We start from the raw sequence: 12,160 nt of genomic DNA on the forward strand, positions 1-12,160 counted from the left end.
AGAACCCTGTAGAACATTCTTTCTTTTTCAGATTCCCTTTTTAGTCGTCTTCATCTGGCTTTTCTAGGCTTTATATTGTAGCTATTACCTTTTCAAATATATGAATGCTTACACTTTATTGATTCATTTGGTCATTTAGGATCTTCCAAACTGTATTCATCTGGAGCTTGAGACATGCAAAGAAATGTGTATGTTTGGAAAGCATGTTGAAAGTATTTGGAAAGCAATTTGGTTTTAAATTAAATTCGTCTTTTCGGCTGTGTCCTGCTACTTCTCCTTATAATCTACTTGAGCGTGATCACAAGCATATTTTTGAAGCTACGCATGAGCAGTTTTACTTCTTCTAGCTGTAGCTTAGATTACTGTACAGAACCAGAAACCAATAAACGAAAATACTTTGCTTCTGAAGCTTGAGTAAAGCTTATTATAAGAGCTGCTCTTGCATGAGTGTGAGATTACTTGTTTCCGTAACAGTCCTCTGAAGCTTTTGGAGAACTTCTGTGGGAAGGGAAGGTCTGAAAAGCTCATGTGATGTCCACTTGAATAGCTCGTTACTTTATATATTTTTAAAGCTTTGTTCAGGGGTAAATAAAATGATTTGGATAGGTTTATTAAAAGAAGGTTGTTACTCTCTCTCTCTCTCCTAAATGGGGACTTTAGTGGAGTTCCCCTGATTCAGCTCTGAAGCTCAGAGCAATTGAGCCTGCAGCAGTTTTCTTTTGCTGAGAGATTGTTGTGGGTGTCTTCCTCCAACATGATCCAGAGGAGGAGGAGGAATGTGCTTTGAGACAAGGGGTGAACACGAAGCTGCATTGCTAGCCTGGCGTTGCAGCTCTGACACGTCTATGCGCTGATGATTTGCTGCTGCTCATTCACCAGCCTGTCTGCATTTGGGTAAAGGTACAAAGTGGCTTCGTACAGTGCTGTTCCAACCATGCCCAGAAATTCTGGTTGCTGGTAAGATGGAAGTTGTCATTCTTTCCAGGCAGTTCACCTAGTGGTATTATTATTGTTTGGATTTTGTTAAAATAATGTGAATGGTATGTGGTGGATCAAGAAATGCCAAATTCCAAGATGAGTGCTTTTGCCCAGATATTGTATATCAAAGATGTCATTACTTTGGTGCCGGTCAGGTTAATTAACTGTTGCTACTTGATATTTCCAGTATGAAAAAATAAGACTGCTATTAAGAAGTCTTATTTTTAAATACTGTTTAACTGATGCAAAACAAAACGTATTTTGTGGACAGCAAGGGACATACAAAAGTGAACTTTATTCAGTTCAGAGAAGTAATTTAGAGTCTTGAGAGGCAGCTCTTTAACCTGGCAAATCTGAATACTAATCTTCTTAGCTTGGTCTGGAGCTCAGCAGAAGTGTTTGGCTTGAATCGGATGAAGAGATGGATTGAATTTCCATATGTAAAAACTTTTCACTCTTTGGTTTTCTTTTACAGCGGTTTAGAAATTGGGGAAAAGAAAGTTTGGCTCTAGTAAGCCTTAGAATTGTAATTGTTCTTTTAAACAGACTTTTATGTCCATATTAAATATGAGAAGTATACAGGACCTCATGGTGAAGGAGGAGTTTTAATAACAAATGTTGGGCAAGATAAATATTAGTGCTGCTATTTGAGCGTCTCACAAACACTGGAAAATTAGTCATCTATGTGTGGAAGGGAAATGTCTGCAAGAAGGGATCCAGGAACACAGTGTCTTACCCCTAGCCCATGGAAGAAGACTCTGGCAATTCTGTGTGTCAGATTTGAATCTTGGGAATAGCAGTTCTGTGCTTAATTCTTAGTACCTTAATCTTTTGTGCATCTATACAGCAACCTGAGGGAGGATTGTAGTTGTAAAGTAAGCATTAGTATTGTGAACCAAAATGCTAGAAACGAGTATTTTTATTTGGGAGGCTGTGGAAAGTGAGAGCCAGCTTGGGACAGTTATTAAAGGCCATAGTTAAATGATGATAAAACCTTTCATTCTCTTTTTTCCTACTTCTTTGTTTTCTTTCCCAGGCATCAATTCTGGACCTGCATTCTGGAGCTCTCTCACTGGGGAAGCATTTTGTTAATCTGTACAGGTAAAATGGGACTGTGGCTTGCTGCCTCTTGTTATCCTACACCTTCAGTGCTCAGTACCTTTTTGGATTTCTCAAGCCCTGTGGGTGGGGGTTAGTAATAACAAACTGTAGAAGTTTTAGATTCACCACAGCTTCTATGACCAGTTAAAAAGCTTTTGTGGTATGAAAACCAATCTCTTGTTGAACTTGGCTCTTTGAAAGCTACCATCACCTTTATCTTCAGAGTTCTTACACCAGTAGGTAATAGTATTTTTTTCACAGTTATAGTCTAGTTTGTCAACAGTGGAAGTAATCAAGTAGTTTGAACTTTTAAAAAAGAATTGGAATCCATGTGCTTATTTCATGATATGGGAGGGGATTTTTCCATGCCTGGGGAATTCTATTATCAGTTGCTGCATCTGGATCCTTTAATCTTTTTAACATTTAATCTTTGAGCAATGCTTTGTAAACATCATGCTCAAAAGCATTTGTAGGATTTTTTGTGTTTGTGTTTTCACTTACTGATTGTGGGTGAAGCACAGACAGGGGTGAGAATGCATCTTGGTATTACTCAGGCAGTCTGATTCAGCAACTCCTCTTTTAGACTGTTGTTTAATTTTTCAGGTACTTTGGGGACAAAATTCAAGACATCTTCACAGAAGAGGATTTTGCATTATATCGGTAAAGACTTTCAATAACTGCTGAATGAACCACAAAACATAACCATATCTTTTGTAGAGTGCAGGTTGGGAGGGGATTGTCCTTTGGATTCAGAGACACAATTGAATGTGCAGCTCAAGATAGTAATCTCTGAGAATTAAGATGCCTTGAGGAAAATAAGTGAAAGGGCCTTTTGGTGACTACCTGATGAATAACATCTGCTGCTTTGAACTTGGCTGCATTACCAATGTCAGGACAGTATTGATGCTGTAAACGTAATCAGAATGATGGGAGCATCACGCATTGCCCTTTCTGCGTAAGCGGTTGATGCCAGCCCTGCAGACCTGCAAGCAAGGAGAGCTGCTTCATCTGAGTTCTGTGGTTATTTGCTGGAACATTTTAGCTGGGATGTAAAATCCTTTAGCATGAACTCCTATTTCACACATGTTATCCAAGAGGTGTTGGTTTAGATGAAGACAATCCTGTGCTGCTATTACATTAGGAACTTGGGGGTTTTTTGGAGAAGTGTAGCAAACCATTAAAAATGGTAAAGCGGGAAGTGGAAGGACTTCAAATTACTAATGTTCTGGCTAGAGAAGCAGAGCATACTTCCCCCTAAGAAGCCAGAATATGAAATAGCTCTATAATGTAATAGCTTTGGCATCTGATGCTTTTAGTTTTCCTGTAGACCTGCTCGTATACTCAACGAAGACAACAAACGTAACGAGTTCCATGTGTCTGTGAAGATTTCTGGCCAAAGTTCAGGAACAAGTGTTCTTTGTTGACTGGACACAATAAACCGTTAAGCATGCGTTTCAGTTGCTTTCTCATAACTTAAAATGTACCTGGCTTGAACATTTTAACTCTTTTTGTCTTTTTTCTTGCCTTTGTGAAGGAATATGACCTCCCTCTAGTGGTGGAAGTAGTATTAAGTAGCCAAAGAGGTTTATTAGCTTTATTAGTATAGTAATTTTATTTGTCTTAAGCTCTAAGTGGTTAATATTTTATTTCTGTTTGACAACTACTTTAGATACTGTGTCTTCATGCATGAACTTCTTTAAAATGTGTTTTTTTCTGCCTCCAAAATCGGAAAAATGAGATGCTTCCTTGATTATTATTATTGAACTTTGACTGTATAAAGAAAATATATAGTCTCTGCCTCACCAAGATAGTGAGCAATATTTTGAAGATAGTCTTTGTTTTGTCTTGCATTCTTTAAAAGATCAAAGAATCTGTAGAATAACATGAGTGTGTGGAGGGGGTGTCTTACTAAAGAATGCTTCTGTTTCATGTTAACAGAAACATTCAGTTTCCAAATAATTTTTATGAATTTCTGATCCTTATGCTGCGAGATGAGACAGCTGCTAGGCAATGCCAATATTCCATTGGTATTTCATGCCAATATAGGGGATGTTTCAGTCTGCTGGATATGAATCTAATACAAAATATATTATTAAATGCTTCTGTTCATATTAATGGCAGTGCTTTAACATGGACTGTAGTACCTTCTGTCCTTAATGAATGATTTTATGCTATTCTTGGGAGCACTTATCTTCATTACTTTCACTTACCTACCAAGGTCAGATTAAAAATACACTCTTGAGAGAAATAACTAAATGTAATTCATGTCTAAGTATTACTGATTGCAACAATAACAAATCTGAGTAGGCATTCTGAGCCAGGAGGCTGGTTTCTAAATTGTCTCTGTCAAAATTATGTTGCTTCAGAATCAATTATGGTTTCTAGGCTGATGCTTTAACTACCATCTGCCAAGCGTATTACAGTAATTCCTCTTGTTTCACATAATAGATGCATCTTTATCCAGAATAGAGACCTTTAAATCTGGATGCTTGGTTTAAGGGTTGTGACCTCAGCAGAAAATGGCACTATCAAAGATTTATTCCAAAAATCTTACAACCTATTAAGGTAGAGACATAGAGCTGGTAGTCTGCTTTCTCCCGTTACTCATTCTGCATGTGTGATTTCTGTTAAAACTTTCTGGCGGTAGAAGAGCATTGCTCTGTCTGGTTCTACTGCCTGGGATGCTTTTCACCGGGAACGGTGCGGAGATGCTGACAAGTGGGCTAGGGAAGTTGTGTACTTTTGCAAAGCTTTGAGCGTTCCTGTCACCGTACTTGAATCGCACTTTGCAGTAACTCCTAACAGTGCATTTTGTTGCTGGTCTGGCAGAGCTTATATGTTACCGAGACTTTTCTGTGGCACTTTTAGTTCTTTTACTCAGTCCTTTGCGCTGCTGCTGCTACATGAAGCTGGCAACTTTGCAATCTAGTGAACATCCTTTCTCCTAAGTTGTATGTTCCTTAGACTTCTAGCTACTTCATTGGCTTTTTTTACCTTCCTCATCACCCTGACTCCCAAATAGATTTCAGTAACCGCTTCTATAGAAGGCGGTCATAAGCTCTTTTCAGTGAGTTCTGGTCTGCCTTCCCCTGAGTCTGGCCTGTGCATTTGATATTATCCAGCAACTCAGTGCAAATGTACAAGGATTGCTGCTGACAAATTCTGGGAGGGATTAATTTGTTACTTACTTTGTTGACTGGGTGCTGTACTTGTGTATTTATTGCCATAGCAGAGCACTGTTTAGTGCATTTGATGAGAGCCAGGGTACACCCTAAGCGGTTTGAATGATAGAATAGTTGCTGTGTTTATGAAAATGAATACGTATATTCTCCAGAAGACATAAATGAAGAAGTATTTTCTTTGTAGCTATAGTACGCCAGAATTCTCCCAACAGTTTTTGATATATAGGGGACGTGGAGGAAAAAGTATGAAGAATAAGTGGGTCAGGATCAAGAAGGGAGGGGAGGCTCCTGCCTGAGACTCCTGCTTCTTCTGGGTGCACATGAGAAGTGGCTCTTACTGTACCGGATCCAAGGTCGCCAGAATTTCTGGGCTTATTCATTGCTTCCTTGATAGCACTTCCTAAGCTGAAATTTGGCTTATCTTGTCACATGATTTTTCGTATGGAGTACTACATCTTTGTCCTTAAGTATTCTACCAATAGACTATATAGGCTGTGTCTGGAATAGCAGGGAAGGGAATGGAAAAAAAACTTGCAGGCATGATATTGATAAATGTTGAAATGGCCAGGTCAGTGGAAAGCAGGCTGTACAGAGAAGTTTTTATAGGCTAAAAAGTGATTTTATTCTATTTTTGAAAACAATACGTGCTGTATTTGGCATACCCAGGGCACAGAATGAGCTGAAGTACAGATGCACGTGTTCAGATACATGCTTTATAGGATTCTAGGGAACACTTTGATCTCTAAAAAGTCATGCCTTTGCTCCTACTGCAAGGTAAACATTTGATTCGCATGTATGGTGTTTAATTTGCTATTGCAAAAAGGGACATGAGATACCTTAGAGTTTGAAGCAGAGTTCATGTTTGCCCTGACAAGTTTGTCAGCCTGTTGGTGACTCCCGCAGTGGGGTAAATGTGATGAGGTGGAACGAGGGCAACCAAGACTATCACAAAGCACCCTCCTGCAGCACACAGTTATCTTTGCCTTTGGCACCAAACTTGTTACAGATAGCACCTAAAGTCATGCTTTTAGACCTGTCACCTCAACTGCCGTGTTCCTCTGTCTTCCTATTGACTACTTCCCCTGCCTCCTTGATTACTAAACAGGAAAAAACAAACTTATCTTCTGAAAAATATGCTTATTTTCTCTTTGCAGCATACTTAAACTGAGTTTATTTTCTCTTTCTTTTGATAACCCATTGGCCAGTCCAAACCAGGTAGACTTCTGGTTGCTGTTTTGGTCGATCAGGAAGAGCTGAGTAGAGCTTTGCTTCCTGAGTGGTTTGTAAAACATGAAGTCTTGCCCAAAGCCGTTGCACGTAACTCTCAAAGAGGAGTGAAGCTTTAACGGAGCCTTATAAACACCAGACGGCCAATCTTAATAGAAAGCTTTTGAAAGTGGAAAAGGAATCGGCCTGAAAGAGGAAGCAGTACTGCTTAGAGAGCAATACAACTACTGGAGATTTAAAGTTATGTCAAGACTGTGGCCTAACTACTTCAGAGTAGATATATTCCAGCTGGCTGATGCAACCGGCCACCCGGCGTCAGAGCCAGGGAATATGCTGCTTTAGTATTTGTGGGTTAGGCTATTAATTCTTGTGTTGGGTTGTTCAAAGCGCCAGCTGCCCTCAATCCATGAAGAAGTGAAATGAGTAATTACATTTAATACTTTTTGGGAAACATAAAGCAGTCTCTGCTGAAGTCCTACTTCTTGGAAAGAAAACAGACAGAAAGATCAGGCTCCCACAGGCACGAGAGGAAGGACCTGTAGATCCTTTCCTGATGTCAGTTTTACAAACTCTACCACTATGTAGCTCTCAACTTGAAACCTCAGTTCATGCTGCCGTGTAAATACTTGAAAGTCTCAGCTCTCACTTCATTTAATGGTTCTGATATTTCACATGTGAAATAGCTTGAATTGACCCCTAAAGCTTAGACCCCTAAAAATGTAAAGTGTGACAAGTTAAAAAATCAAATTGGTGTCTGTGTTTTTATTTTTGGTGAGGGACAAGAGATGAACAGAATGAATATTCAGGATTTTTTTAGTACTTGTGGAAATAGTTTTTAAGAGGTGACTCTCACAGCCCAACACTGTAGGTCTGGTTTTAGTTCTGTCACTTACTTTTTGTCCGTGTTTAAGATCCCTGGAGAAATACTTGGGAAAAACTTTTTTTTGAAAAATGTGCTGAAGTTCAGTACTACCCAGTGGAGAAATAAAACTCTGATGCAGAAAAGTTGCAGAACTACTAATGTAATTCCATGCACAACTTCAGAAGTGTCTTGTTTGTGTGCTGCTTCTGAAGCACTTGGGAAGGAAGAAAAGGACGCCTAATACAATAGCTAAGAATATGTTAACATTGGGAGAAAACAATATAAAGATTTTAAGAAGCGTAGAGGATTACATTTGAAAAAAAAACCCAGTGTTTTCATTTCATCTCACAGTGTTACTGCATTCTTTGCTGGTTTTTAAATTTCCTCAAATTTAAATACACACTAGCTGTATGTGTTTACTGGTGGGATTTGCCAGTGGTATTTCTCATTAATCACAAATCTCTTCTCTCTTTAAAAGCAGCCTTGACTGAACTAAGGCTGGCAGTTCTAGTTGGCCCTGTTGTAGCCCTGTATGCAGCGAGATCTGTCCTGAAAGATGGATGCTGCTATATAAGCAGTTCTGTATAGTAATGCATATGTGATTATTAGTCTACATAATCTTAAAAAATAAAATTCCTGTTCTTTTCTTCCTGTCTCCCAAGAAACACAGGAATAGCCAAGGTAGAAATAGTTTGGGTGAATCTTTGAGAATAGTTGGGGAAGACATCTTGCATTCATTTTCAAGGAAAATCTGGTTATGATACCAATACATATGTTGACAGAGAACCCGGAGTTTCATGGTGCCAGGGATTTAATTGGTTAGTTTAAAATTAGTGTAAAAATAGCTGAAGGCTCTTCAAGGGCAACCTTTATGAAGATACAACTTTCTAGTTATCTGCTTTGGATGTTTAAAAAAAATTTATAACCCCCAACCCAAAACACTGGGGGTTCTCTTTTTTTTGATGTAGTAAATCTCCTTCATTTAAGGCAAAATAAGGAGAGAAAGTATGGGTAGATGTTCCCTGTCATTTATTAGCTAAGGAAGAAGCTTAGCCCTGAAGAAGCATTAACTGTGAATGAAGGAGAAGAGAGAAGAAGCAGGAGAGAAGTGTGTCACTTAGCATGCTGTGTCGTGTTCTTTGCAGTGATGTGAGACAGAGAATCCAACAAAGGATTGCTCAGGCGTTTGGTATCAGCTCTGCTTCCATGTACCTGACCAAGCCAACATTCTTCTCGAGAATAAACAACACAGAAGCCAAGACAACACACGATGAATACTGGCACCCACACGTTGACAAGGTAAGTAGGAGGCTGAGATGGGATGCAAATGTTTCCTGTTGTTATTAGATCACTTTGCAGTCATTTTGCATTAAACGATCAGTCAAATGTGTTTTGAAAACTGGTGCTTGTAGAAAAACCTTTGGGGGATGAACCTAATGGACGGGTAAGCGAGTATTCGAAACATGGGCTATTACATTCCTTTTTATTTTATTTTCTCTACTTCAATTCTGCTAGAAGTAATGAATTGTGTGGATGACTACTCAGGAATATCGTTTGTCAGAAACGTTGATTAAACTGACCTGCACCTACAAAGTGTTTCAGTTTTATCAAACCTGTTAGGGTATCGCTCTTTCAGCCAGGTCTAGCAAGAGCTATTTCAAAGTGGTCAGTCAATCACTGTTGTTCGTTGATCAGAGCCTCTTGATAAATGCTTAACGCTTATGTTTCAGTTATATGTGAATTGAGGCTTTTTAACTAGATGTTCTTCAGTGGGGATATGGTACTTTTAATAATTTGATGTTTTGTTGTTTTTAGAATGTAAGTATTGTGACTTTCTTTTTAACTGCATAGTCTTCTGTCTGTAAGCTCATAGCTTAATATTTTGCATTTCTCAATGAATTTAAATGATTTGGGATTGGTATTGTGTTCATTTCTTAATTTAACTGAACTCAAAGGTTCCGTGCAGTGTAGCAGAATACAAACTAACCATGGAAGAATCAAATAGCAAAAAAATCCCCAAATCCTGCCAAAAAACCAGAAAACCCACATTTCGTGTTTTCAGGATTTAAAAATTAAAGTCACTCTAGAGTCATGGATCACCCAAGATGGAACCAAATAAAACTTACCCCATCAAAATCTAAGTCACGCCTCAGTGCTGAAGTCAGTATGTGGGTAGTGTACCTTGAAGTCTACGACCTGAAGCATCTAAGATGAAAAATCAAACAGAAATATTTCTTGCCTTGAAAATATTTACTGGAAAAAGTCAGTCTGAGGGAAGCATAATGTCTGTTGTTGCTCACAACATTAGTGTAAGCTCCTGTGCCCTTTCTTGTCATGTAGGCAGAAGTGGCTTAAATTTAGAAAACGTGGTGACAGTGATGATAGCTGGTACAGACACTGTTTGAAAGAAAAAAGTAATGCGGGGTGGAATTTGCGGTCGCTGATATAACAAAGACAAGACCAGCTTTTCGACGCTTCTTGTTGAGAAAGCTGTGATGTAACCATTGAATAGGACTGGGTGTAGGACCAGAGGTGGTAGGGATGATTTTGAGGTGCAGATTATTTTGACTAGTGCTGGTAGGAACTGGTTGTAGGGAGCAAACTGTGCGGGTGGGTTTCCTGAGAATTCCATCTCATGTTGCACTCCTTTCCAAGAGACATCAAATAAACGAGTGATTCTGGCTGTGTGAAGTGCAATAAATTCATAGGTTCCTCATAGTTTTTCCATAGTTTCAGAGAATCGAATTTGACTGCCACAAGGAAAGAGAGAGCAGTAAATTTAAATAGCTGATGGCTATTTTCTCCACTCCTTTTCTTCTAGCCCAAAAAAGTGTATTTTAGAATTTCAGACTCTGATTTATTACTATAATGAGATTTGTGTCTGCACAAGCATTAGGCTTGCCAATATTCTCTTTAATCTTTTCTGCATGTGTTTCACATTGGTAAATTAATAAGTGGTTGGATAACCTCGCAATTAAGTGTTTCTACCTAAATCTCTCCTATAATGTACAAGTTATTTTTTCATTTAGAAGCAAATCTGTTTCGATGAAGAGAATTTCTTTCCTTTGCAGAAGCTGCTTCTCTGTTATGGCATCCTTGCAGTGCCTGTGCACGACGGACAGCAGGCTAGATGTTTTGCTCTTTCTATCCATCTGTTTTGTCCACATTTTGTTTATCTCGCAGGCTGTCTGCTCAGGAAGCAGATAGATCAACTGATTGGCCCTGGCTTTTTCTAACCCACCCCCAGCTTCAAAAAACAAAACAAACACAAAATGTGGTCTCTTAAACTTGCTATGCATAAGCTAAGCCTTAATAGTTTCTATACTGAATAACTGAGTAGTCTGATTTATGACGGCAGGGCAGATAATTATCCCAGTTGGGGCAGTTACCAAACACCTTGTTCATAATCATGTAGAATTTGAACACCCCCCCAGCATACCTGCTGCAAAATATGAAAATCGACGTATGCTAAATTTCAAGGTATCTGCTGAGAAAAGTACTGTTTAGCTCACACTGGGACTTAAAACTGTAGCTTGTCCTGTTTATTCTAAGTAGTTTGAACATTTTTCACTTCTGTAGCACTGACTTCTGCAGTAAGTTGTCTGTATTGGGAAAGCATTCAGACCATTGAAGTGCTTTTTGTCTGCACCTTAAACTTATGTTCTAGGTTTGATTGAATGTATTTTAATGTGGTTATTTTCATTCTTGTTCAAGAGCATTCTTGCAGTAAGGATTGCATGTGGATATGCCAAAGTTGGGCCACTGTTTGTGCTGTCGTGATGGCAACATTGCATGCTAAGCTGGGAGCCTTGTGTGGATCAGTTCCCTTTCATTTTTTGGAGGAGCACAAGGGAACAGAACTTCCCTGGCCCCCAGCCAGAGTGAAGGGGTTTCGTGGGTGCTGCGGAATAGAGACCTAGAGCAGACTTATTCTAAGTGCTGCTTGAGCTCCTGACTTAGGGGTCCATTTCTCCCTCTTGGGCTTCACATGGAGCAAATGGTGTTGCTGGTGCAGAGGGTGTTGAAGAGAGATGGACAAGCCACTATGGGCTGGGATCATTCTTGTGGAAACTGCCCCAGTTCAGTGCTTCATCCCTTCTTTAGGATAAAGGACTTCAGCTATTGCCAGATAATTCAGTTACTTCTGTGGTTTAAATGATAGCAGTTTGCATTGCCTGGTTGAAAATTCAGAGTTTGAACCAGGCTAATGATGCCTTAAATACGTTCTGGTAGAGATACATCCTTGATCCTGTTCACTTCATGTCCATCATGAAAGTCCAAATTACATCTTCATGTATCATTGCTACTGGTCGCTGGCCGCCTTCACTCCTGGTACATCATTCACTTGAATTGGCATCAAAGGATTAATTTGAGTCCTTTCCTTACTGCACAAACAAGCCTCTAATTCCTCTCTCCTCTCTAACTTCTGTTTGTGTGTCAAAAGGTCTGGTGTTATTTTCCCCTTAAGTGCAATTGGAGCAGAGCTATCTGTGGATGGAGCATGCACGTACGTGTTTGCCAGATCATAGCTTACAGAAAATGTTACAATATGTGTAGAATAGATGTCTGCATATAATTTTAGCCTACTGTAGGTCTACATTGTGTATATCTGTATCTATATTGGTATGTGTTTAGAAAGAGGTAAAAAAAAGGTATTCACAGCTGACTATGCAGGAGACTGAATTCAAATAGAAGGTCAGTAGGTCAGAGAATATTTCAGAGAAGGCTAAATAGGATAGGCAAGTTGTGTAGCTTCACAGGTTGTCTTCAGTGCAGTCAGCCTGCCTTGTATTTTAATTTCTCCAACAAA

The 12,160-nt window shown here is 39.2% G+C and overlaps 1 protein-coding gene across 1 annotated transcript in view; it reads left to right on the forward strand.

Moving 5' to 3' along the window:
• OGFOD3 (2-oxoglutarate and iron dependent oxygenase domain containing 3) overlaps positions 1–12,160 on the forward strand; it is a 43,460-nt gene that overhangs the window by 13,967 nt on the left and 17,333 nt on the right. Inside the window, exons 5-7 of the mRNA XM_059828271.1 lie at positions 2,015–2,079; positions 2,683–2,739; positions 8,496–8,649. Of these exons, the coding sequence (XP_059684254.1) occupies positions 2,015–2,079; positions 2,683–2,739; positions 8,496–8,649 (276 nt within the window). The remainder of the gene's footprint in view (positions 1–2,014; positions 2,080–2,682; positions 2,740–8,495; positions 8,650–12,160) is intronic.

Source organism: Gavia stellata, chromosome 22 (assembly GCF_030936135.1).
Source record: "Gavia stellata isolate bGavSte3 chromosome 22, bGavSte3.hap2, whole genome shotgun sequence".
In the NCBI taxonomy this organism is placed as follows: Eukaryota; Metazoa; Chordata; class Aves; order Gaviiformes; family Gaviidae; genus Gavia; species Gavia stellata.